The 27,500-nt window shown below is 48.7% G+C and overlaps 1 protein-coding gene across 14 annotated transcripts in view; it reads left to right on the forward strand.

Moving 5' to 3' along the window:
* sm (heterogeneous nuclear ribonucleoprotein L) overlaps nt 1-27,500 on the forward strand; it is a 212,359-nt gene that overhangs the window by 39,195 nt on the left and 145,664 nt on the right. For 7 of the 14 annotated variants that reach the window (XM_027373184.2, XM_070118497.1, XM_027373182.2 and 4 more), the window contains exon 2: nt 1,746-1,808. The exons of the other annotated variants lie outside the window; for them this stretch is intronic. In XM_027373184.2, coding sequence (XP_027228985.1) covers nt 1,746-1,808 — 63 coding nt within the window. The remainder of the gene's footprint in view (nt 1-1,745; nt 1,809-27,500) is intronic. 14 annotated transcript variants of the gene reach the window in all.

The raw sequence follows: 27,500 nt of genomic DNA on the forward strand, positions 1-27,500 counted from the left end.
CGAGATTCGCCTGATCTTGCAAGACTTTTGATCTCTCTCTCTCTCTCTCTCTCTCTCTCTCTCTCTCTCTCTCTCTCTCTCTCTCTCTCTCTCTCTCTCTCTCTCTCTCTCAGAAACAAATATAGCAAATACCGGGATTGTAGCGTTGCTGACTACTATTAGTAGTTTCCAAGTAAATGGAAATCTATTTTTTTATCTTCGTGATGTCAAGAGTTATTAGTAGTAAACGGAGCTCGTTGCGACAAAAGTAGAAAAGGTCTTGAAAAAATAGCGAACCGCTTCACAAAGCAAGTGATTCAGTTTACGGTTTTTTATGTTATTTCTTCCTCCGATTTCCGTCCGTACATACCCTACAAATTCTTATTATTTTATTTTATTATTTTCTCGGCTGACATGTACACCCGCTTGATCGTGTACGCCAACTCTGTGCTGTATACAGTTGTACAACCGAAAACCATTGTCCTGTCGGTGGCAGTGTGTTATTAACTCGTTACACAAGTGTTTCTCGGGCACGTGATGTGGGCTTCGCGTTATTTCACCTTTTTTTTTTTTATTGATTTTTACTTATATCACATTGGCCTCTTGGTGTTACATCATTTTTATTTCTCACCTTGCTCGTCAGCCTTATTGTTAGAATTGATTGAATTGTTATTATTATTGATGATTATTATTGGTATGATTATCGGTATTAAGTTATTAATGTATTGGATTATTTGATCATTATTTTTAACTGGTAAATGCGATGGTCATTTCCATGCATATATTGCATGAGAATGTGATGTGCTTGGTACTGTATATTCATTCTTTATTTATTCTTATTGATAAATTTAAGGTAATGAAAGTAAAAAATGATTTTTTCCTTTATTTGCATAATTTGATTAATTTTAATATATATATATACACTTTGTTATGCTTTTCTTTCTATTGCTGAAATTTTATCTTAATTGCTTATAAAAAGAGCCGTATGCTTCTGTTTTCTTGCTTAAAAACGTTATATATTTGATTTGATAACTTAAACATACGTGTGTGTGTCAGTGTTTGTATTTCAGAGAGAGAGAGAGACAGAGAGAGAGAGTGTCTGTGTGTGTGTCTGCGTGTCTGTGTTTCAAAGAGCGTGCGTGTGTGTGTGTTTGTTTCTGTTTCAAAGCGTGTGCGTGCCTGCTTATGTGTCCGGGTGTATATTAATGGATAGACGAACAAGTAATGACCGAGTGAACGAATGGAAATTTACACGTTTTTAAATTAGCGATTATCAATTGACCGATAGATTAAAGAAAAAAATGAGTGACTTATGAAAGATGATTGCCTTGACTGATTGGTTGAATGAAATTGATGGACCGACAGATGAATGTATTTTGATAGCATGATTAAAACGACGTATTAAGCCTAGGAGAATATAATGATTCATTTGATTGGTAAGAGCAAATGATTTGATTAAGGGAAGTTTCGAACGAGTGCCTCGATCAGTTTGTGATTGGATTCGGAAGGTTATATGAACGGAGGAAGCTGTTGACTGACTGACTGACTGACTGACTGAATAGTAGTAATTGTAGACTGTTTGAGTGGCGATGGAACGCTGTCGGCACCGTAGCATTGCCTAATGATGAAAACTTAGAAGGAAATACAGTGTGATTGATTTGACTTCAAATTGATGGTGCAAATTTGAATGGATTTTTTGAAAGGAGATCTTAGCGCCAACCGCCACGACCGAGCACTATATTCCTCGTCTTTTGTTTTTGTTTCAGAACCCCGTAGGCTATAATTCCGAATCAGACTATTACTACAATGATCCTAATCAGCAATACGATGTGAGTATGCAAGCTGTGAGCCTTTGGCGTCTAGGCCGATCTTGTTCTGTTTAAACCATTCAAGTGATTTTTTTAAGGGTGAAGTAAAATTTTTAAAAATATATATTAACAGTATTAAAGAACTTGTTTTTTCAATAAATTGTAATGGTGTGTAAATGGTGATTTTTTAAAGGAGAAAAAAGTTTGGATAATGTTATTCTTTTAATGTGGTAGAGAAAAAAATGCAAGATTTAAAAGCAAGAGAATTCATAAAATACTGTATTATATAAATGTCTAAAAAAAGTGAAGCATAGATGTAAAAATGTAATATAAAAAGGTGCAGGATTAGCCATTCTTCATTTTTCTTTCTTTTTTTTCTTGGTGAGTCATTGGCGAATCGTTGCCCCTTTTTCGACTTTAAAAATTAAATTCAGAATTTCAGTATCACAGTATTTCTTTGTCTCAAAAAATGATATAAAAATGTGCTATGAAATTCAGTAGATGCAAAATATGCTAATGAGACCTTGAATCTGTGGAGGGTGTCTTTGTCCTCCTTTTTATTATATACAGTACAGCTGCAAATACTATACGTTCTTCTCTCTGTTGCACCCAGTCTCTCTTCTTTGTCTCTTCGCTTTCTTTTTTTTTCTCCGCCCCCTTTCTCTCTCTCTCTCTCTCTCTCTCTTTCTCTCTCTCTCTCTCTCACTCTATCTCTCTTTCACTCTATCTCTCTTTCACTCTATCTCTCTTTCACTCTCTCTCTCTTTCTGCCTATATCCAACGCATTATGTATTTTTCGCTCACCTAATACCTAATGCCTTGGAAGAGGTAGCATTGACATTATATATATATATATATATATATATATATATATATATATATATATATATATATATATATATATATATATATTAATATATAATGTATGTATGTATATGTATATGTATGAAATTTTAGCTTTGTATAATTTATATGTAATACAAGTACTTATAAGTATGCGTACAGTCGTACATGTGCGTGTAAATGGGTACATATATACACATCCAAATGCACTTACGCACCGTCAGAGGTTGATCTGCATACACACAGCCTGTCTACAGACAGACGCACACGCACTCACACGTACATAGTCGTCAGAACTCGGTTGTAATCTGTACTGCCTTGGAAACTGTGGTGTTTGCTCTCTTTGTGCTATTTGCTCGTGTGTTTTGTTCGTTTTTGCTTTTTGCTGCTTTTTGTGGTAGAATATGTGGGGTGGGGGTGGATGGGGAGGGCTAGATAAGGATAGTGGGATGTTTGAGATTCGTGTGAATGTGCGTTTGGCTCTGGTGGGTGGATGAGTGGGGAATGGGGAAAGGTCTTGAGAGAGAGAGAGAGAGAGAGAGAGAGAGAGAGAGAGAGAGAGAGACGAGGGGGGGTTGCCGGGGGGAGGAAAGAGCAGGCAACAAGGATAAGAGAGAGAAAGAGTGAGTGAGCAAGCAAGCTGAGACAGGGAAGTGGCGGAGAGGGGGAGGAGAGAGGAAAAGGAACATGTAAAGGGAACAGAGGCGGGGAGGAAGGGGAAGTGAAAGGGGAAGAGGGAAGTCGAAGAAAAAGGAGGATAACGAGATACAGTGTAAGGCAAAAAAAAAAAAAAAAAAAAAAGGTAGCGGAGAAAATAAAGGTTAGGTGAGGTTAGATAAGGAGGAGGTGATAAGGCGGAAGTTATGAGAGGCATGGAGGGGAAGGGAGAGGGGGGATTGGATAGAGAGAGGAATGGATGGAGAAATAGATGGATGGAGAAATAGATGGATGGATATGAAGATGGTTGGATGGATGAACGGGTAGATAGAGGGATAGATAGATAGATAGATTAGGAACACCAAGAGATTGAGGCCTATCCCCCCTCGTCCTGTGGTCCTAGTTCTCCTCCTCGAGAAATCTGGGCAATGTGTGCGCGTTTCCCGCCGCGCGAAGTGACAGGCGCGGGAGTGACAGCCTCCCCGCCTGGCGAAAGGTTAAGCACACAGCGCGGCGGGCGGGTGCGGGAGTCGAGGCCCAGGCGAGAAGCACCTGTGTAACACGTACACTTGACAGTAAGTGAGACAAAACGTCTGCTTATTATATCTTCTCGTGGGCGCCTTCTAATGCTCCCTGATCTCCCGGTCCTCCATTCTCCTCCCCCCCTCCCTTCCATTCCCCTCCCCTCCACTCCGGCTTCAACATCCCTGTTCGTTTTTTTTCCGGATCAGGTTCGTTTTACTTCCTCTCTCCCTCCCTCCTTCCCATCCCCTCTCCTTCCCGGCCTGCCTATTCTGTCTATCTGTATAGATATATATATATAAATGTCTGTCTGTCTATATATATTGATATAGATTTGTTTGTTTATATTCATATACTTATCTATTTATGTAATATTGAAATACCTTGTGCACCATTCCTGTATAAATGAATTTTCTCACGACTGCCCCCCCCCCCCCTCTCCGCGCACCTCTTTGCTTTTGACCATCTGTCCTTCTCAACCCTTCCCCCTTTTTTTTCCCTTCCTTTCCCTCCCCCCTTAACCCCGTTTATTCCTCCTATCATCACATTGTCCCATGCCCCCTACCCCTCCCCTCTCTCTCTCTCCCTCAGCACTGCCCCCCTTCGATTCCCAGCCACCGGCATTTTAAGGAGGTCTCCTCCGTAATGTCACTGGCGAACAGCTGTGTCAACGTCTGTGATCTCTGGGAAGGACCTTTGTGACGAGGGAGAGGGAAGGGGAAGGGAGGGAGGGAGAGGAAGAAGAGGGAGAGGGAAGGGGAAGGGGAGAGTTCAGGAGAGGGAGGAGGAGGAGGAGGAAGGTTATAGATGCGTTAAAACGTCCCTTGCCGAATTAGTCTATCGAATAAAATGGTGAGAAATAGTGAGTTGGATTAGTAACGAGGTAGGAGTATGGATAGAAGTAGGGAGAGGAGTAGAGAAGGAGAACTAGGGAAGAAAGAAGTAAGAGAACCGGGAAACTTTTTGAACACATGTCACCTCTACACAGGTGTACCGAAGCAGCCAGAATGGCGCTGAATGTAAAACAATAGAGAAAAATGTACAAATTAATAAGTGAAATAGAAAAAGAGGTCAGAGGATGGAGGGGATGGGAGGTTAGGAGGGGGATAGGGGAAGGGGTAGGGTAGTGGCAGCAGCTGGTTTGATAGAGTAAACTAAATTGAGGGAGAAAGGGGAGGGCGGGGGGGTGGAGGGGGGGATAAGTAGCCAGCTTTTGTGGTCGAATTTCAAATATCGCGTTAAAGGGTTAAGTTGTGTGTGTGTTTGTGTTGTAGTGTGTGTGTTTGTGTTAGTGTGTGTGTTTGTGTTAGTGTGTGTGTTTGTGTTAGTGTGTGTGTTTGTGTTAGTGTGTGTGTGTTTGTGTTAGTGTGTGTGTGTTTGTGTTAGTGTGTGTGTGTTTGTGTTAGTGTGTGTGTTTTTGTTAGTGTGTGTGTTTGTGTTTGTGGTGTAGTGTGTGTGTGTGTTTGTGTTGTAGTGTGTGTGTGTGTTTGTGTTGTAGTGTGTGTGTGTGTTTGTGTTGTAGTGTGTGTGTGTGTTTGTGTTGTAGTCTGTGTGTGTGTTTGTGTTGTAGTGTGTGTGTGTGTGTTTGTTGTAGTGTGTGTTTGTGTTGTAGTGTGTGTGTGTGTTGTGTTGTAGTGTGTGTGTGTGTGTTTGTGTTGTAGTGTGTGTGTGTGTTTGTGTTGTTGTGTGTGTGTGTGTTTGTGTTGTAGTGTGTGTGTGTGTGTTTGTGTTGTAGTGTGTGTGTGTGTTTGTGTTGTAGTGTGTGTGTGTGTTTGTGTTGTTGTGTGTGTGTGTGTTTGTGTTGTAGTGTGTGTGTGTGTGTTTGTGTTGTAGTGTGTGTGTGTGTTTGTGTTGTAGTGTGTTTGTGTGTTTTTGTTGTATGTGTGCGTGTGTTTTTGTTTGAGTGTGTGTGTGTGTTTTTGTTTGTGTGTTTGTGTGTTTTTGTTGTATGTGTGTTTTTGTTGTTGTAGTGTTTGTGTGTTTGTGTGTTGTAGTGTGTGTGTGTGTGTTTGTGTTGTAGTGTGTGTGTGTGTTTGTGTTGTAGTGTGTGTGTGTGTTTGTGTTATAGTGTGTGTGTGTGGTTGTGTTATAGTGTGTTTGTGTTATAGTGTGTGTGTGTGTTTGTGTTATAGTGTGTGTGTGTGTTTGTGTTATAGTGTGTGTGTGTATTTGTGTTATAGTGAGAGAGAGAGAGAGAGAGAGAGAGAGAGAGAGAGAGAGAGAGAGAGAGAGAGAGAGAGAGAGAGAGAGAGAATATAGGACATAGATATGATAGAGGGCAGAGAAGGAGAGGCAGCTGCATGTGTAGCGAGGGATCCGGGAGCGACACACGTGCTGCAGAGGCTCCCAGGCATAGGCGCCCATCCCAGCCGAGGCAGCGAACGCCCTTGTAACTCGGCCTCTCCTCTTGAACGGTAGTAAAGTGGCTTTCATTAGGGTCTGGTGACTAGGGGGGGGGATAAGGTGGGGGGAGAGGGGGTCCTTATTATGGCGGCTATCCCAGCTACTTGAGGATCCTGCCGTCTGTCTCCGCCCGTCTGCCCACCGCCCACCGCCCGTAGGCCATCATCGCCCCCCGGGATATATGGTTACGGCAAGGCTGTAGTGTTTGTTCTCTAGGGGGCGCGGTGGGGGGAGGGGAGGTGGCGGGGAGCAGGAGGCAGGGGGTGGCGTGTGGGGTTCAGAGGGCCGGGGTACTAGGGGCGGGGAGCGTAGGAGTAGGAAGGGACCGTAGGTGATGGCACTTTGGCACTGTATTGGCTCTCCCAACAGCTGCGCCCTCCTCACGCCCACGCGCCCACGTCTCCGCCGAGGACGTGGGTCGTTAGCTTAGCGGCGGGCGGGCGGGCGTGTCGCGTTTCAGTCGACCTGTTATATGCGTCTGGGCTCCGTGTAATATCCACTCCCCAAAAAATAAAAACAAAACAAAAAACAATAAAACACGACAAAAAAAACAAGGAACTAAAGATAAATGCTTATGTGCCAATATGTGTAAATAAGCGGATGGTAAAAAGCGAAGGCTTGAGTGGCGTGACAGCTGTGTCATAGGAGACCGTCTATCGGGGTACCTTGACAGCATAGAACGTGGGAGACATACGGACTGGCCCCTCGAAATGGTGTCACGGAGCGGGTTTTTGTGTAGGTGCAGTATATCTGTTGATGTTTAGCAGTCTGTCTGTTCTTCGAGAGTCAGTCTTTGAATCGATGTAACTGTCTGCCTGTCTGAATGTATATTCGTCTATTTTTGTTTTGTTTTGTGGGGAGGGTATACATGTTTTTGTCTATTGGTCTGTCTATATCAATTCTATTTATGTTCATGGGGGCTGTATATTTGTCTCTTGGTCTGTATGTATCAATTCAATTTGTTAGTGGGAATAATGTCTTTGGTATTGGGGTTAAACCGTGTACGTGTATACAAGTTTAGAGCGTAGGTAGAAGAGGGAGAAATAAAACGCAGTATTGAGTTGAACTATATAAAAAGTTTAATGTATTCGGATGAAAAAAATAAAAGGCATGTAGTATAGACAAAAAAATAAAGGTTCGAATACAGGTGTTCTGCCGGGTGCCACGTGTTGATTTCACTGTTCTCTATTGATATGCGATACATATACCGTCGTCGGATCGGTGTTCACAAGTGTTTCGTAGACATGGGGGTAGAACCCAGCATACCCCTTCCCTCCCCCTCCCCTCCCCTCTAACTCCACAGCTCACGTAAGTTAGCCTTTGTAAAACATATAGCTCCTGCCATTGTATTCTTATTAAAAGAAAAAATAGAGGAATTACTAGGTGTGTAATGATAGCAATATTGCCTTATTATTGGTCAGCCTCTTTGGGTTTGCATCGATATTTTCCTTTACAAGCTCCTGTCATTGTATTCTTATTTAAAGAAAAAAAGAAGGAATTACAAGGTATATAATGATAATCACAATATTGCCTTTTCACTGATCAGCCCCTTTGGGTTTGCATCGTTATCTCCTCCTGTTTTTTATCGTTTTTCCCTTACTTCATTACTGCCTTAAAAGCTGTGTGCCGACCGGCTTGAAAGCTCAAAGGCGCTTCTGCCCCCCCCCCCTCTGCCCTCTCTCCCGAGCTATAGAGAAGACCAGATTTTTGTTGTTGTTGGTTGTGCGGCCACCTGCGTTTAGGTCCCAAGGGTGATTGACTACCCAGGGGTTCGGAACACTTGTGATGTATATATGTGTGAGTGTTTGTTATTTGTAATGATGATTATTATCTTTTACACGTGGCGTATTCTGACGTGTGTTGTCCCCCCCAGTATGATGGATATTGTCATTGTTTATTTTTCGCGTGTTGGAGAGACACTTGTGGCAGTACGTCGCCCGTTGTTGATGCGCAGTATGTGCAAGGTTGACTATTTGAGCTTGTTTAGTTTTTTTTTATATTAACTAAAGATAATTTGTTAGAAATAAATACTCTTTATTTTCCGCGTTGGTTGCGATCGTGAATGTCCTTTGTTAGTGCAGAGTGGATTGAGCAGGAAATGTGTGTATATGTGCGTAAGTACTTTACATCGTCATCTGTAAAGTACATACGCTAGTCCTATAGGAGAACTTGCACAGCGCCCATTTATTCCTATATTAAGGTATATGTAAATATAAAAAGAGTCTTAAGAACGCTTCCCATGTCATTGTTAATTAAGCTTTTTTGAACGCACGCGGTTTCCGACCCCCGTTATGGTTTCGGGTTGTGGCTGCCGGGGAGTCGGGGGGCCTGAGTTACCGTGTTGCAACGCGATATCTGAGCCTGTCCGCCCGCCCGCCTGTACCCGTCCGTACCCGCCTGTCTGTACCCGTCTGTATCCGCCCAGAGAGTCCCCCGGGGCCTTTGATACTGCGAGCTGTACCCGGTCTTCTGGCTTGGCTGGTTTTCGTCCATTGAGTGTCTCCCCCAAACCCCAATCTGTCTTTCTCTCTCTCTCTCTCTCTCTCTCTCTCTCTCTCTCTCTCTCTCTCTCTCTCTCTCTCCCTCTCTCTCTCTCTCTCTCTCTCTGATATACATGTGCGCATGCGCGCCCCTGCCTCCTTCTCCCTCTCATCCGAAGGCAATGACACCAGTTGTTGGTTTGTTCCTGATCCTGTACTCCCTCCCGCCCTCCCCTCCCCTTCATCCCTCCCTCCCCTCACATTCGCAGGCGCAGCGAATGGGTGCGTGGGTGATTGAACCCGCTACTGTTCCAGTTCAGACACACAGATACACAGGCAGACACACACACACACACAGATACACAGGCAGACACACACACATACACAGATACACAGGCAGACACACACACACACAGATACACAGGCAGACACACACACACACACACACACACAGATACACAGGCAGACACACACACACACTCACACACACACACACACACACACACACACACACACACACACACATATATACACAGACAGACACACACACACACAGATACACAGGCAAACACACACACACAGATACACAGGCAACACACACACACACTGATACACAGGCAGTCACACACACACACACACACACACAGATACACAGGCAGACACACACACACACTCACACATACACAGGCAGGCAAACACACACACACACACAGATACGCAGGCACACACACACACACACACACACACACACACACACACACACACACACACACACACACACACACACACACACACACACACACACACACACACGTAGACAAAAAAAAAAGGAAGACAAACAAATGACAAACATAAAGGCGCACTGATAGTCGCACAGACATCACGTGTGTTTGGCGTGTAGGATTTATCCTCCTGGAGGACTCCCACGCCAGCGGGCGGGCGGGCGGGGGGGGGGGGGGGTAGGCATTCGGATGTGGGTGCTTAGGGGCACTTCGGGGACAAAGAGGCGGCTTTGTGCATTAATTATTGGCTTCTTAAGATTCTCTCCCGTCTTTCTCCCCTCCCTCTCCCTCTCCCTCCCTCCTCCACTTTTCGTTTTCATTTTTTCTTCGTCTCTCTTTTTCATTTTTCTTTTTTTGTCTTTCCGACTTTTTTTTTTTATTATTCTTGCCTTTTTTCTAGCTTCTCTTTCGCCCTTTTTTTTCTCCTCCTTCTTTCGGATTCGCTTTGAGAAGAGTAATTGGCCTTTTGGTAATTGCATGAAGACGAATAGGCTCCATAAATAGCGGAAGGACCTACGGGAGGGGGAGGGGGAGGGGGGGTGGGGATGGCCCAGGGTGGGGGGGGTGCGCTCACCGTGACTGAGGTGAACTTGCGCTGTCTGCCGCCGTCGCTCATGAGTTATGGCCCGATTAGCATTCCGTGCCCCCCCCCCCCCCCTCCCGTCTTTCCCCCCTCCGTGCCCGCTCCCCCTTTCTTTCCCTCTGCCCCCTTTTCTCTCTATTTCCTTCTCTATGCCCCCTTCCTCCCTATATTCTTCTCTCTACCCCCTTTCTCCCTATTTCCTTGACTCCGTCCGTTTCTTTCCCCATGTTCTTTCCCTCCCCGCTCTCTTCCCATTTCTTTTCCTCCGTCCGTCTCCTTCCTCGTGTTTCTTTCCCTCCCATGTCCTTCCCACCCCTCCTTTTCCTTCCTTATTCCCCGTGTCCTCAAAAGGTTTTGTTCTCTTCCTATCTTTTATGTTTTTTTCTCCTTCCTACCTTTCAATTCCTCTCATCTCTGCCTCCTGTTCCATTTACATTCCCCTTCTCCCTTCGCCCCCTCTCCCCTCCCCCATAACCTTCCTACTAGATCATGCCGTGCATGCCTTTCCCCTCTCGTTTTTCCTATATTTTTCCATCCTGTCCACTCTCCTCCACCACCTCCTTTTTCCTTTTATCTCCACCTTCTCTCCTCTTCTCTCCTCTTCTCTTCGTTTCTCCTCTCTCTCTCTCTCTCTCTCTCTCTCTCTCTCTCTCTCTCTCTCTCTCTCTCTCTCTCTCTCTCTCTCTCTCTCTCTCTCTCTCTCTCTCTCTCTCTCTCTTTCACTTTCTTTCCTATATTATCCTCTCTGCTTCCTTTCCGTTTTGTATTCTTGTCGTACCCTCTTCTCTCCTTTCCCTTCCTCACTCCCTCTCCTCCTCACTCCCCTCTCACCTCTCCTCCTCGCTCCCCTCTCACCTCTCCCCTCATCTTCTCACTTCCAGCCAAAACTCACTTTGAATTATTGGCTGAGTTTAAAAGCAAGAGGAATGTAGCGAGCGAGACCAATATCCTGCGTGGACTTCAAGTGGCTGAGAGGTTTTGCGTCCCTGGAGCTTATAGAAGGAAGAACGAGGAGGAAAGGGGGGAGGGGAAAGAGGAGGATGGAGGGGAAAGAAGAGGATGGAGGGGAAAGAGGAGGATGGAGGGGAAAGAGGAGGATGGAGGGAAGGAAGAGGGGAGGTGGGAGGGAGGGAGAGGAGGAGGAGGAGGAGGATAGGAAGGCGAAAGAGGAGGATAGGAAGGCGAAAGAGGAGGATAGGAAGGCGAAAGAGGAGGATAGGAAGGCGAAAGAGGAGGATAGGAAGGCGAAAGAGGATGATAGGAAGGCGGAAGAGGATGATAGGAAGGCGGAAGAGGATGATAGGAAGGCGGAAGAGGATGATAGGAAGGCGAAAGAGGATGATAGGAAGGCGAAAGAGGATGATAGGAAGGCGAAAGAGGATGATAGGAAGGCGAAAGAGGATGATAGGAAGGCGAAAGAGGATGATAGGAAGGCGAAAGAGGATGATAGGAAGGCGAAAGAGGATGATAGGAAGGCGAAAGAGGATGATAGGAAGGCGAAAGAGGATGATAGGAAGGCGAAAGAGGATGATAGGAAGGCGAAAGAGGATGATAGGAAGGCGAAAGAGGATGATAGGAAGGCGAAAGAGGATGATAGGAAGGCGAAAGAGGATGATAGGAAGGCGAAAGAGGATGATAGGAAGGCGAAAGAGGATGATAGGAAGGCGAAAGAGGATGATAGGAAGGCGAAAGAGGATGATAGGAAGGCGAAAGAGGATGATAGGAAGGCGAAAGAGGATGATAGGAAGGCGAAAGAGGATGATAGGAAGGCGAAAGAGGATGATAGGAAGGCGAAAGAGGAGGATAGAAAGGCGAAAGAGGAGGATAGGAAGGCGAAGGAGGAGGAATACACCAATTCTCCTGGGTCTGAAGAAGGGAAGGAGGAAGTTTTTTTTTCTTTTCCCCCATCGCCCTATACTTTTTTTTTTCTTGCCTTCGTATTTGTATCTTCCGCGTCCCCTCTCTCCGTTTGGTTTCCCTTTTCACCTTTCTCCAACTTTTTACCCTCTTTTTTTATTCGCATCGTCTCCTTTCCTTTCTCTTGTGGTACCCTTCCCCCCTCCCCCTTTTCCTTGGCTCTGCCTTCCCCTTTCTCCCACTCCTTTTATCTTCCCCATCCGCTATCGTTCCTCCCTCCCTTCGTAATTCCGACACTCTTGTAATTGCGATTTTCTTTTTTTGCTCTTTTTCCAGCTCGATAATCGCCCCCCCCCTAAAAATAAGGAGAAAAAAATTAGACTTCAAAGGAAATGTGCTTGTCAAATAAGGCGGTCGTCAATACTTCGTTCTTATTGGCTAACGGAAAGAGGGGGGAGAGGGAGGGGAGATAGGGTAGGGAGAGGGGAGGAGAAGGGCTCGTGGGAGGGGGCAGGGGAGAGCAGGCTAGAAGGGAAGGAAGGGACAACGGTATGAAGGAAGGTTGGCCTCACCCCCCTACCCCACCCCAAAATAAAAAGAAAATTGAATAAAAATAATGAAGACTTATTTTCCTGAAGACGACGACGTAGGGAGAAAAATAGAATGAGAAAATCTTTAGTAAGTCTAGCGGATAATTACCTCTTGACCAAGCACTCGAGCAGGGAGGGAAAGGGGGAGTGAGTAGGGAGTGGGGAGTGGAGTTAGTGAAAGGGTTTTGACAGTCTTGGATGGCGCTTGTCGAGACCGTTGAAATGGCAGGAATCTTTCGTTTTTTTTTCTATTCTATTTGTCATTCCTTCTTTTTTTTGTGTGTGTTAAGGAAGCGATTAGCCAGCCACACGAGGAGGAGGGGCGTAATAGGGTGAGAGCGAGAGGTGAGGGGAATGTGGGTGGGCGGTAGAAGCTGAGAAAAAGAGAGAGAGAGAGAGAGAGAGAGGGGGGGAGAGGGAGAGGGAGAGAGAGAATATGAGGGGGGGAGACTGATGACACTGACTCAGAAAGAGGAAAAAAGGGAGGTACTCACAGGGCAAGAAAGGGGGAGGTATTCAGAAAGAGAGGAATTGAAAAATATGAAATAAAGGGGGGATTCTGAAAGATTGAGAGGAGGAAGAGCAAGGGAAAGGGAGGAAGAAAAAAAAAGCGAGGGAGACGACGACCTGTGTTGCGAGGAAGCAGGGACACGAAAAAAAAAGCTCGTTTTTTCCAACGAAGGGAAACAAGGAAGGCTACTTCCCGGGTGATGGGGAGGGGAGGGGAAAAGGGGGATAGGGAATGGGGAAGGGGAGGGTAAGAGGGTAGGGGTGAGGGGTAGAGAAGGGGTATTTGGGAGGGCCAGTGGAGGGGGAGGGGGGAGGCGAGAGAGAAGCATAGCTCGAGATGTTGACAAAAGCGAATGTACCGACATGCCTGCGGAGTCCCTTCCTGGCAGCCACCTAGAACAAGCCAACCATTGTTTAGCTTCCTGAGATGGCGTTACTCCCGTGCCCTTCCCCCCTCCCCTCTCCCCCATCGGACTAACCCCCCCCCCCCCTTCACCACCACATCGTGCTTCCTCCCTCTACCCCCCTACCCCTCACACACACAAACACACACCACCTGACCGCTGACCACTTCGTACTCGCTCACTTCCCCCCTGTTTCCGATCTTCCTCTCCCCTCTTTCCCCTCTCTGCCCGCTCCTCTCCCCTCTCCCCCCTCTGGCCGCCCATCTCCCCTCTGCCCCGTCTCTGCCCGTCCTTTCCCCTCTACCCCTCTTCCCCCTCTACCCCTCTTCCCCCCCTTTCCCCCCTCTGTCCCTCTGCCCCCTCCTCTCCCCTTTCGCCCCTCTGCCCCCTCCTCTCCCCTTTCCCCCCCTCTGCCCCCTCCTCTCCCCTTTCCCCCCTCTGTCCCCTCTCTACCCCCCCCTCTTTTACACTCCAACCGAGACGGCTGAGTTATGGAGACATACGACCAGTATATCACCGTCTGAGGGAGAGGAAAGGGGAGGGGTTACGTGTACCCCTTTGCTCATCGCTCGGCCTCCCCCATCCCCCTCTCGTGCTTGCTTCCTCGCTTCGCCGTTTCTTCTCTATCCCTATTTATAGCCATTCTTGCCTTTTTATCTATTACTGCCAAGATGGGTAAGTAGGGAGATGGGTAGGCGGATGGGTGCGTCGTTAGAATCGGGAGGTGGATAGGACGATCCGACGGAAAGGTCGGGGACTTCCTCAAGCACGTAGCTAGCTTTGTGGCTTGGCTTCCGTGTCGGGGAAGCGGCCGTGAATTGACCTCGTGTGCGCTGATCCTTCACCGGATCCTCGCTCGAGATTCCGGGGAGAGGGAGAGAGAAGAGTGGAGGGAGGGAGAGGGAGAGGGAGAGGGAAGAGTGGAGGGAGGGAGAGGGAGAGGGAGTGGGAGAGAGAAGAGTGGAGGGAGGGAGAGGGAGAGGGAAGAGTGGAGGGAGGGAGAGGGAGTGGGAGAGAGAGGAGTGGAGGTAAGGAGAGGGAATGGGAGAGAGAAGAGTGGAGGGAGGGAGAGGGAGAGGGAGCGGGAGAGAGAAGAGTGAAGGTAGGGAGAGGGAGGGGGATTGGAAGGGAGGGATGGGGGAGAGGCTGAGTTCGTTCCGTTCGTTCCGAGATTTCGCTCCTTGGTGCGTTCGTTAGTTCGTTCGCTCGCCATTGAGCGGGACATCAGCTGTCTGTCGGGCAGTACGCGGATGCCTTCGGTGATCTGGCGAGCTCTCTTTCGTCCCTCGTTCTTTTTATCTTTCTCTCTTTCACCTGAGAGAGAGAGAGAGAGAGAGAGAGAGAGAGAGAGAAGAAACACGGGCGAATAAAGAGGGGGACGGAAGCGACGCACCGCACGCACGCACGCAGCGCGAGGGGGGGCGATCATGCGAGGTGAGAATAAGAGGCGAGACTTGATTCCCGGGAGATTTAAAGTGATGAGACAGGTTGATGGGGAACGGGAGCGTAGTGATGACAAGGGGCCGCTGTTCCTCTCGGATTTTGGTGATGATGAGCGAGGTGGGGAGGTGGGAGGAGGGTGGTGGTGGTTGGGGAGGTTCATTTTGGTTGTATTGGGTGGTGTGGTGGTGGTGTGTGGTGATGAGCGAGTGGGAAGGTGGTGGTGTGGGGTGATGAGCGAGTGGGAAGGTGGTGGTGGTGGTGATAAGCGATTGGGATGGTGGTGGTGTGGTTTGGGACGGCTGTTTTGTGGTTGTGGTGATTGTGGTAGAGCGGTGGTGATTTGATTGCTCTTTTCTGTGTGTAGCGATTTATCGGATGGGTATAGTGGTGATGGTGTTGGAGAGACGGAGGGAGAAGATGGCTATGGTGGTGATGTAGTAGTTTTTTTTCGATGGCGATGAAGAGTCGGCGATAGTGATGAGGGGCTTGGGGGGTGGGGGGAAGGGGCAAAGAGGGGGGGAAGGGAGGGCGATAATGAGAGATTGTGATGGTGCGGGGGATGGCGGGTCAGCATCAGTTGATCCCCCCCCCTTCCTCCTCTCTCCCCCCTCCCCTCCCTCACTCTCCCTTCCTCCTCTCCCCTCCCCTCAGCCCAATCTCCCCGGCCGTCGTGCTGTATCGATCCTCACCTCTCACGCATCAACAACCTCCCCTCCAGGTCCCGCCAGGTCCTCTCCAGGTCCTGTCCCTTCCTCCTCTTCCCCCTCCCCTCTCCCCCCTCTTCCCTTGCTTCTCCCCCTTCCTCCCCTTTCTCTCTCGCTCGCTCTCGCTTTATCGCTTTTTCTCTCGCTCTCTCGCTTTATCGCTTTCTCTCTCGCTCTCGCTCTCCCATCTCTTCCTCTCCTTTCTCCCTCAACCCCTTTTCCTCTCCCCTCCCCGCTTCCCCCACTTCCTCTCCCATTCTCCTCCTTTTCCTCTCATCCTCCTCCTCCTCCCTCTCCTCCCCTTTCCTCCTCCTCTCCCCTTCCTCTTTTCCTCTCTCCTTTTTATTTTCAGGTTCTTTGGGCTGTTTCTGTCTGTCCCAGACTGTACCTCCCCCTCGTTTTCCCTGTCTTCCTCTTTCCCTTCTCTCATCTCCGCTCTTTTTCGTCTACTCACTCTCCTCGTTCCCCTCTTCCTACTTTCTTCCCTCGCCCTTCTCATGTTTCGCATGGTCTCAATTTCTCAACTTCCTTCCCTATACCACATCCTCATCCTCATCCTCCTCATCCTCCTTTTCTTTTTCTCTCCCCTCGTCTCCCTCGCCCCTCGGCGATAACACCCTCTTCTCTTCACCTCTTTCTTGTCCCATAATTATTCGTCTTAGCGCCTTACCACCATCATCATGATGTCACTTCTTCCTCGCCTCTTTACTAAAAAAGAAAAGAAAAAAATTGCGCGATGAAGAAATTATTATTAAAAAGAAAAAAAAAGGGGGGAGGGAGGGGGAGAGGGGTTGGGGTGGAGGGAGGACATCGTATAATGTCTGGTAATTTGTTACTCTAGGAGTCTTAAATTGGTAACCATGTTGGCCATCAGCTGGCGAATGTCGCTGCGCCTACTTCAGGGCCACGCGAGGGTGGGCTTAGGTTTTGAGGGTGGGGGTTGGGTGGGTGGGGGGGGTTAAGGAGTTAGGGGTTTTTATTATGCTTGTTAGTGTCATGTTCATGGTGATGGTTCTTGTTATTGTGGTTGTTGTTTTTTGTCAATATTATTATTTTTGTGTTATGATTACTTGTAGTAATAGTTAGGTATTCGTAATAATGGTAATAGTAAGGTTAGATAACAGAAACAGCAATAATGGTAATAATAAGGAATGATCGTAGCACTTGCCATACCAACAGGGACAATAATAGTAAAAGTGATCGTAATAATGGTAAAGGGCGTTTCAGGATTGCAATGGAAAGACTTAGAGCCCACTTTATTTTGTATTTATTGGAAGAAAACGGCAGTGGTAAAAGCATTGCTCCTTTTTCGATGAGGGGAAACTTTTTTATTATTTATTTTATTTACTTTTAGACGAATTAATTCCGTGAATATGCTACGTTTATCGGATTCTTTGTATCGTGGGATTGCTGAATAGGATCCATTTTCGCCGGGGGAGGGGGGGGAGGGGAGAGGAATACACTTAGGTAAGAGGATTTATGAGGGAAGAGTCTTTTAAATCTTATTTGGTTTTCCTTTTCCGTGCTTGTACCTGGGAGGAGATTAGGTGAGAGAGAGGGAGAGAGGCAGTGATTTTTTTTTTATATAGTCTAGTTTATTTTCTCTTGCTCATTTGGGTATTGATGTATTTGTTTGCCAATGGCTTTCGTTCTTTCTTTGCTGGGAAAACTAATAGAATAGGAACGGACAACCAATCTGAATGGTAATGTTCCTATTTTTTACCTTCTTTTTTTCCTTTTAGATATGTTTACTTCCTATTATTTTACTTTTTTTTCTTTTTTGTTCTTGCTTTATCCTTTCCCATTTTTCTTTTTTCTTTGACGATGACGACGAGATAGCCATAGTTCGTTCGGATTTTGAAGATATTAGTCGTGGCTTGATAGCTGGAAGATGGATGGGAGGATAGAGGGTTGGACGGTTGGATAGATGGGTGTATTGGTGGTTGGAGGCATGAATGGATGGATGGATGGATGGATGGATGGATAAATAGGTTAGGATTCGCCGTGGTGAGTAGGTCTGTGATGCGAAACGAGGCTTATTCAACTGCACTCATTTTCTCTCTCTCCTTTTCCCCTCTCCCTCTGTCTCTCTCCCTTTCCCCCTCTCCCTCTGTCTCTCTCCCTTTCCCCCTCTCCCTCTGTCTCTCTCCCTTTCCCCCTCTCCCTCTGTCTCTCTCCCTTTCCCAGTCTCCATCTGTCTCTCTCACACTCACACTCTCTCTCCTCTATGCGCATGCGCGCGTGTGTGTGGGAGGCCGTGCGAGTGGGCAGGTCGGGCGGTCGGCTTGGCGTTTTTCCCCGTGATGAGAGCAGAGGAGTTGATTCGGAGAAGTCGCTGGAGAGGGGGAAAGTGCCACAGGGGGAGGGCACGAGGGGAGAAGTAGGGAGAAAGATGGAAGGGGCGGAAGGGGAGAAGTAGGGAGAAAGATGGAAGGGGCGGAAGGGGAGGATGGAGGGGGAAGGAATGGCTCGGGTAGCGTCTGTTCCCCTCCGTCCCCTCTCGTAGTCAGGTCTTGACGGTGCTGTCGTTATTGCATTGGGGGGGGAAACACTCCGGGGAGCAAATTTGAGCATAAATCTTTTACGGAGATGCGGCCTCTCTCGTTCTCCTTCTCGCTCCTCGCTCTCTTTCGCTCTCACTCTCGTTCTCCTTCTCGCTCCTCGCTCTCTTTCGCTCTCTCCCCCCTCTCTCTCGTGCTCCCTCTCTTTCTCTCTCTATCTCCCACTCTTTCCTGCTCCCTCTCTCTCTCCCGGTCTCTCCCTCGCGCTTTCTCCTTTCTCCTTCTTTGGATCTGTGAGTGAAGGAGAACTGGAAGGAGATGGGGGGATTTCGAGGGAAAGAGAGCGAGACGGACGAGTATGGGGAGAGGTGAAGAGGGAAGAGGATTGAGAGAGATTGATGAAAGAAGAAAAGTTAGTTGATGTAATATGAGAGAGAGAGAGAGAGAGAGAGAGAGAGAGAGAGAGAGAGAGAGAGAGAGAGAGAGAGAGAGAGAGAGAGAGAGAATCTTTGTTAGCGTTGCCAATAAATCCTTTGGACAAACGAGCATGTGTTTGCACTGGCGTGTGTGTATTATGACTCCATATTTCCTGTCGCCCGTATCTCCGCATCGCCAAGGAGAATCGGGGGAGGGACGGGGTAAATGGCACGACATGGCGGCCATTCATTCGTCCCGATGTGATGAACGGACGAGCAGACGAGTGACGCGATTGCGGCCGGTCAGGGAGGGTAGCTTCCGTGTCGCGAAGACCTTCATATTGATATGCCGTTTCGTGTGCGCGTGTGGGTTGGAGGGAGGGCGACCTAGGCCTTGTTCTGTGCGCGTGTGGGGGGTCCCTTGGCGCAGTAATTAGCCGGTCGTCAGCGTCGTACAGCGACGACCCTCTGGTTCTGCCGTCACTAGGGCAACGCCGCTCGCGCTCCCTCGCACAGCCCTGCATATTTTAGCAGCTTTTCTCTCCTGCGCCGAATTAGAAATTATTTTTTCTCCGTTACCGGTGGGCGGCGCACGGAAATGTGCGCGCGTGCGTGCATGCACGACGCTGATCACACGAGGGCGGGAGAGCGAGCGAGCGAGTTAAATGGAGATTCGACAACCGGAGGCGGCCCGCAGCGTCCAGTGTAGCGGAACGGCGTCGATAGGTCGCCATGGCAACGCCGGGGATGTTCGACTGTAGGCACTCTTTTATGACTTGCAGGAGAGGAAACCGTGATGGAGAATATTAGTTAACGCAGCGCGGGAGGGAAGATGGAAGGGAAACGAGATGTTTTAGTTTTCCCTCGAGGGGATCGCGGGATAGGGCATTCACAGAGCGAAGCCCATCTGATGGCCGGAGAAGGGGACGGCTTGTTCGCGAGGGGAGTGCATGCGCTTCGGTGTTTTATGTCGAGGAAGGAAGTCGTCATCTGCTCCTCGCTTTCCTCCTCCTCCTCCTCCTCCTCCGTCGCCGCCGCGTTTTTCGAATTTCGGCCGCGACCGGTTTCCCCGCCTAGCACAGGGGAACAAAGGGGCACGGCCGTTATGATGTATATATTCGACTATATTTATAGGTGAGCCTCCTCCCCTCCCCTCCCCTCCCCTCCCCGTTCTGACATGTGAGGGCCTGGGCCGGATGTTGACGTTAACGATATATTGAGCCTGCGGGAGCGCGCCCGCACGCCCGCCCTAGGTCGCCCGTCGAAGCCGCGTGCAGGAGGGAGGTAGAGAGGGAGGGAGGGAGGGAGAGGAGGAAGGAAGGAGGGCGGAGAAAAGGTTCGACTTCTGACAGGGCTTATGCGTGTGCGTGTGTGCATACGTGTGCGAGTACGTACGTTTATGTTTGCGGTGTGTATATTGTGTGTGTTTGTATTTGTGTGTATTGCGTGTGTGTTTGTGTGTGCGCGCGTTTATATTTGTGTGTGTGTGTGTGTTTGTATTTGTGTGGTCGCGTTCGTGTTTGCATTGCGTGATTAATGAGAACGATTGTTGATATGCCATTATTTTTGGCAGGAACGGAGGCCAATACGTCAATCACCTGATTATTTATGAAGTTCGGTGGAAATGGAACAGCGGCGCCATTTGAATCGCTTATGTTTGCGTGTGCGTTTGTACTTGTTTTAGTATTATGTAAGTGTGAATCCCTGGAGTGTTGCTTGTGTGTGTTTGTACTTGTTTTAGTATGTATTTGTGTGAATCCCTCGAGTGTTGCTTGTGTGTGTTTGTACTTGTTTTAGTATGTATGTAAGTGTGAACCCCTCGAGTGTTGCTTGTGTGCGTGTACTTAAGGTACGTTCGTGTGCGTGTTGAGTAACTTCGACTTCACACAAGCCTTGGGGAATCTGAAGGGCGAGATCGAGAGCAAGAAGCAGGACCGCGGCGGGCGCCCTTGAAGTCCGGCCTTCCGAGTAAAGCTCCAAGGGCTTGGCGAGGGTGCGTGCGTTGCCTGCAGCAGGCTGACGACCTCCCCCGCACATTATCTTCTCCGCTGGGGAGGACTCGACCTTGGAGAGCCGTTATACCCCAGCCTAGGCCGCCCTCTTCTTCTTCTTCTTCTTCTTCTTCTTCTTCTTCTTCTTCTTCTTCTTCTTCTTCTTCTTCTTCTTCTTCTTCTTCTTCTTCTTCTTCTTCTTCTTCTTCTTCTTCTTCTTCTTCTTCTTCTTCTTCTTCTTCTTCTTCTTCTTCTTCTTCTTCTTCTTCTTCTTCTTCTTCTTCTTCTTCTTCTTCTTCTTCTTCTTCTTCTTCCTTCGTCTCTCGTTGGATATCTCCTTCTCCATCTTTTTCTCCCTCTCTCTCCCTCCCTCCCTCCCTACCTCTCCCCCTCTCTATCCTCTCCCTCTCTATCTCCTCTCTCCTTCCCTTCCCTTTGACTTGTTTCCCTGTTCCTTGCCCTGCCTATCCTCCTCCTCCGCCTCCCACCCGCACATCCTTCCCCTCTCCTTTGCCACCCAACGAGTGCGGGCGACGGGGTTTCACCGCCTGGCAAAACTCGTATGAATATTGGTTCCACAAGTGTCGGTCAGAGAGACGGGGAGGGAGAGAGAGAGAGGAAAGCGTGGGGAGGATTTGGGGGAGGGGGGTGGCTTGTCACCTTCGCCAGGTGGCCGGCTGGCTTCCGGTCCGGCCAGGTCCACACCGCACGATATCTTGGATATCTTTATTTCTCTCTCTCTCTCTCTCTCTCTCTCTCTCTCTCTATCTCTCTCTCTCTCTCTCTCTCTCTCTCTCTCCTCTCTCTCTCTCTCTCTCTCTCATCTCTCTCTCTCTCTCTCATCCTCCTCTCCCTCTCTCTCTCTCTCCCTCTCTCTCCCTCTCTCCCCCCTCCCCCCCCCATTTCCTCATTCTCTCATTCTCTCCCCTCCCTCCCCTCTCACCCCCCCTTCCTTCTTTACCTCCTCCACCATCCTAGCAAACAATACAAGTCTCCGCCGTTAAGTGAAGTACCTGAAGCACTGGTATTCTATATCATGTTATACCATGCTTCGCTTTTCTTGCGGCGGGAAACCAAGGTGTATTGTACTTATCTCCCCTCCTCCCCCCTCCCCTCTCCCCCCTGCTATGATAAGACCGCAAGCACCTGCAGTCGCTATCCCAGAGAACGGAAAGGCCTCTGATCATCTCTCTCGTCTGCTTCGCTCTCCTCGTCCCCTTCGTCTCTTTCTACGCTCCTCTGTTTATTTTCTTCCTGTCTATCTTTCCTTTCCCTTCTCTTCCTTTAACATCTCTTCCTATTCCTTCTTCATCATCATCTCCTCATTCCTTCTTCATCTCCTCATCCTATTCCTTCATTTCCTCCTATTCCTCCTCCTCCCTCCCCTTTTATTTGGTCAAATTTGTCAAGTCAAGATTGAAAGATTTAATAAAGCATTGTAGATTGGTTCTCACGTTCCCAATCACATTCCACCTCTCTCTCTCTCTCTCTCTCTCTCTCTCTCTCTCTCTCTCTCTCTCTCTCTCTGTCTGTCTGTCTCTCTCTCTCTCTCTCTCTCTCTCTCTCTCCTCTCTCGCCCTTGCCATCTCTCCTTGCCATCCTTTGCCATGTCTTCTTATTTCCTTTTTTCATCCCTGGCCCCCTATTCCCTTCGCCCGCGTCCTTGTTTGCCTTCTCTGCGTCCCATTCTCCCCTCATCCCTTACCCCACACTTCTCCACCTCCTTCACCGTCTCTACTCTTCCTCTTTCTTTCTCTCTCTCTCATTCTCTTTCCCTCTCCCTTTCATCCTCATTCTCACTCCATTCCCCTTCTCCCTCATCCGGTTTTCCCTCCCGTCCAATCCCCTTCTCTCCTCATCCCATTTCTCCTTCTCCCTCTTCCGCCCCCCCCCCTCCATTCCATCTCCCTCTCCTCCTCCTCCTGGTCCGCTCCCTAACTCCCTCTTTTATCTCCTTCCCCCCATATTCTCCCATAATTGCTATGCCATTGGTCCCTCGCTCACAAATTGTTGCAGGATCTCTGGTGGATTAGCGGGGGGTGGAGAAGGTGTGGGGGGGGGGGGAAGGAGGGAGGGGAGAGAGGAGCGAGGGGAGCTAAAGATTAAGTCTGGCGCTGTTAGTTGTAATTCTACGGATTCCTTCTTATGAATGGAAGAAAAACTTCCTAATACAGTATTTGTAGTAATATTTTCTTCCTTTTTTTCGTTTCTCATACTTTCTTCGGTTTGTTTTGTTTTTCTCATAGAAGTTTCTATTGGACGGATGATTTTTTTTTACCGAAGGAAATAATTGGTTGAGGGATCTTGTATTTATTCCCCCTAGTCAATTTTCCCCTCCCTTCCTCTTGCCTGTAACCCCTCTGCCTTGTGCCCCCTTCCCTCTTCCTTCCCTAGTTCTCCATTCCCTCGTTCCTTCGTTCCTTCTGCCCTCGTCCATCTGGCCTTGTTACCTCTTCCCTCCCCACTTTCTCCCTCCCCTAAGCTTTTGACCTCTTGCCCTTCTCAGTGCAGTTATTTCCCCGAAATGAGAGCACTTTCTGCTGCGCCTTCACCTCTTTCTCTCTCTGCCTTCCCACTTCCCCTATCCTTCAACTATCACACTACCTGTACCTTCCCACCTACGTTCCCCCCCTTTTTTTTCTTATCGCTCCTCCCCCCTCTTCCCCTGACCTCTCCCCACCCCCTTTCTCCATTCTCCCGTCCCCATTCCCCATCCCCCTTCCCTTCCTTATGCTTCCCCCCTTCTCCTTCCTCTGTCCCCCCCTTCTCCTTCCTCTGTCCCCCCTCCCTCATCCTCCTTCCTCTGTTCCCCTTCCCCTTTCCCCTTCCCCTTCCCCTTCCCCCTCCCTCTTCCCCCTCCCTCTTCCCCCTCCCCCCTCTGCCGCACCCTTTGCCAAGTCAACTAACCTCGACTGCAATTGCCTTGTTTACTACTTGAGACTCGAGTGCACGCGGTGGCGGCAGCGGCGGAGGTTGGGCTGTTTTTTTGTGTGATTCTTTGTTTGTATTTGTTAAGGGCAATTTCGTGTTCAAATATGACCTTTTCTCTGTGGCTCTTCCTATTGCCCCTCCCACTTCTCATCTTTTTTTTTCTTCTTCAACGGTTTCACTTTGGGTTCGTTTCGTGAGCTCTTTTTCGCCCTTTTCTTTTCTTTCAGTTGCTTTCTCTCCCCTTTTCCTCTCGCCCTTCCATCTCTTCTCTTTTCTCCCAACGGTTTGTCCCAGTACCACCTCTTTGAATCCTTCTCTCTCATATCTTTTCTTTTCCCTTTCACTTTCCCTTCCACGACCCGTTCCGTTTCCTTTCCCGTCCCTTTCCCCTTCCACATCCCCTTCTCCTCCTTCCCGTCCCTTATCCATTTCCCTTTCACCTTCTCCTTCCCCTTCCCTTTCACCTTCTCCTTCCCCTTCACTTCACTTCACTTCACTTCACTTTCCCCTTCGTCTTCTCCCTTTTCCCTTCTCCTTCCTCCTCCTCCTCCTTCCCGTCCCTTTCCCCTTCCACTTTCCCTTATCCTTCCCGTCCCGGCCTGTCCTCGCTCGTCTCTTTATTCCGTATCTTTTACCTCCCCTCTCCCTCCCTCATCTCCCATCCCCCCCGCCCATCGTCGCAACTGCGTGCGGGAGTGATCGATCTGGTATGAAGCACCTGAGCATCATCATGGCCGTTAAAGCGGAGCAAACATTGTTGTTGTTGAACACTTAAAAGAACCATCCCCGGCCCTCCTTTCTTCCCTTTTTCACCGGCTTTCCTTCCCTCCTTCCCTCTCTGCCCCTCCTTCCCTCTGTACACCACCTTCCCTCTCCGCCCCCCGTCATATCTGTCTTTATCTTATCTTATCTCGTCTGTGCCTATATATAGACCTGTAATGCATACATTTTGAAGGTACGTGTGTGTGTTTGAGTAAGTCCTAGCGAAAGCCAATCTCGTTTGGATGGAATACGATTGCGGTAAAAGCAAGTGTAGACGGCGATCTGAATACAGCGTGGATAAAGTTGCTAGTGGGGATTGATTATGGATAATTATTGATGGCGGATGATCTTTATGGACGGATATAAAAATTGATGACGGGCGGTTCGATTGACACGGGCACGGGACCGCAGGCTCACACGGGAGCCGTAGAGCGGTCCTGCAGTTGTCGTAAAACCGAGCCTCGTAAACATGTAAACACCCGTCTTGCCTGGTTTGTCAAGACCTACCTCTCCCCTTCGCTCATCCCATTTCCTGTCCCTGTCTTTCTATTCCTACCTTTCTATCCCTGCCTTTCCATCCCTGCCTTCCTCTCCGCCTGGCGTCTGGCATATCCTGCTTCGTATCCCCGTCTCTCTCGGCTTAATCTTTTTATTCTCCTAACCTTCCTGTCCCTCTTTGTTCTGTCTGTTCTTCAAGCTCTCCCCCCCCCTCCACCACCACCACCACCGCGCAGATAAGCCGTCCAGGTCCGCGCAGCGTCCGGGGCGCTCTGGTAATAATAGATTGATTAGGGAGAGCGCCCTCCGCTGCCGCCGCCGACGAGCTCATTATAAGTATTGTTTGGATTATCTCCCGCTCTGACGAAGGTGTTGGCCTCCCTTCCCCTCTCCCCTTTGCTCCCTTTCTCTCTCCTTCCCTCTCCCCTTTGCTCCCTTTCTCTCTTCTTCCCTCTCCCCTTCCTCCCTTCCCTCTCCCCCCCTTCTCTCCCTTCCCCTCTCCCCCTTCCTCCCTTCCTCCTCTCTCCCCTTCCTCCCTTCTCCTCTCCCCCTTCCTCCCTTCTCTCTCCCCATTCCTCCCTTCTCCTCTCCCCATTCCTCCCTTCTCCTCTCCCCATTCCTCCCTTCTCCTCTCCCCATTCCTCCCTTTCCCTCTCCCCATTCCTCCCTTTCCCTCTCCCCTCTATCCTCGCCCTCCTTCACCTGCTTCTGCTGCATTCCGGCCGATCATGAGCCAACGAGTCATAGCTCCAACTGGGCCTCCTCCTCCTCCGCCTCCCTCGTAATGTGTTTTCCCCTTCGTTATAACATTTATCAAACTTCGCTATTTCGGGCGCCATGGTTTTAAAAATCCAATTTTGACTGCCCTCATTAAGGCCTCGCCCTCCCCTCTGTATACCAGCTCTCAGCGCTTCGTCAGTTCTTAGCACGCGCATTTACACTTGCATCCCCGTTCCCCCTTCTTCTTCCCTTCGTCCCCCCTCTCTCTTCTTTCCTCCATTCTTCTTTCCTCTCCCTCCCGATGCCCTGCCTTTTCCACCTCTTCTCTCCTTTTCTTCCATTATTCTCCCTCCTCCCATTAGTCTCTTCTCCCTCCTCATCTCCTCGCCCCCTTCCCTCCCTGCTCTTCTCTCCTCCCTCTCCCTCTCTCTCTCCCTCTCCCTCCCTTTCCTTCGCTCCTTCGTATCAGCAGCGATCCAAGGGCCCCTGAGGGATGCTCCATTTCCTGTGCCGCGGGATGTGCGTGGCCTTGGAGTCGCCGAGACCCAAACCTGTTGTGGCGCGGGGTCTTGCGTCTCCGTAATCCCACCTCGAGAGGCGTCTCTTCTCTCTCCTTCTCCTCCTCCTTGTCCTGTTCCCTCTTTCGTCTGTAGCTTCTCTCTCTTCTCGTCTTATTCCTGTTCCCTCTTTCGTCTGTAGCTCCTCTCTCTTCCCTTACTTCTGTTCCCTCTTTCGTCTCTAGCTCCTATCTCTCCTCCTTCTCCTCCTGTTCCTTTATTCGTCTTTAGCTCCTCTTTCTTCTCCTCCTCCTCCTCCTGTTCCCTCTCGTCTCTAGCTCCTCTTTCTTTCATGTTTGACTCGTCTTCCCTTTTCCTCTTTTCCCTTTTAGTTCCTCCCATGTCTCTTCTCGATTTTTTCTTTCATCTATCCTGTTCCAGGACTTATCGTCCTATGACCCCTGTCTCGTTTAGATGCAACCTCTTTATCATCTTCTATCCTTGATCCTGCACTCTATATTTCGCTTTGTATATATTAAAACGTGGCCCTTCTGCCCCTGTAACTTTATTTTTTGGTATGATTTAAAAAAAGGAAGGTGCCCCTACCTGTTCGTTTTGTTTATGCAGGTCGTTAATCTTTCCACAGCCTTAAATTCTCACTCTCCTACACCTCGGTCTCTTGCAAAAAAAAAGTCCCCCCCCCCCTACCTCCTCCAGTCTCTTGTGGAGTTCCCCTCTCTCCCTCTCCCTCTTTACGTTTCTGTCTCTCACGTTTCTTCTCGCCTATCTCTCTCTCACCCTCATTTTCTCTCCTCTCCTGCTTCGCCCCCTTTATGCACCTCTTTTCTTCTTTTTTTTTTTCTCACCAGCTTCCCTCATTTGTTTATCCCCCCCCCCTCACCTCTCTCCCTTCCTCCCCCTCCTCTTCCTCCTCCTTCCCCCCCTTTTTCCTTGCCTCATCTCCCCCCTCCCCCCTTGTGGTGCGAGGTTGACGACGTGGACCTGTTCGCGGAGTCGTTCGGGGGCAGGGAGGGTGTGGAAGGGGGGCGTGAGGGGGCGGCGGTTAATGACTTGGGCAAACAAGTAGATAAGAATAGATATTGTGCAAGTAGTAGAAGCAGCGAGAGGGTTGTGATGGCGAGTGTGATGGTGATGAGTGGTGGCAATGGCGTGAGATGGTGGTGGTGATATGAAATTGAGGGAGATCGAGGGGAGGGGGGGTATATGGAGAGGAGGGAGGGAGGGAGTATGAGTGTATTGGAAGGGGGGGGGGACAAGGGGTGAAGTGGGCGGAGTTACACAAGTTGAGAGTTCATGATTTGAGAAGTTCGGGGTGTCCTTTTCTCGCCATTATTGAGAGACGGGAATCTCTTAAAGTTCTTCATTTTGCTGCTCTACATACACCGGCTGGCGTTAGGCTGGATGTAATTGATCATTGTCAATATAGGCTATATATATATATATATATATATATATATATATATATATATATATATATATATATATATATATATATATATATATATATTATAGTGTGGCGAATATTATCATAGGGCAATTCACCAGTGCGTGGGTGTATGATTTCTTTTTCCAACGAAAGGTTTTATAACTGTAAGAAT

The sequence above is a fragment of the Penaeus vannamei genome, chromosome 42 (genome assembly GCF_042767895.1).
Source record: "Penaeus vannamei isolate JL-2024 chromosome 42, ASM4276789v1, whole genome shotgun sequence".
Taxonomy (NCBI): Eukaryota; Metazoa; Arthropoda; class Malacostraca; order Decapoda; family Penaeidae; genus Penaeus; species Penaeus vannamei.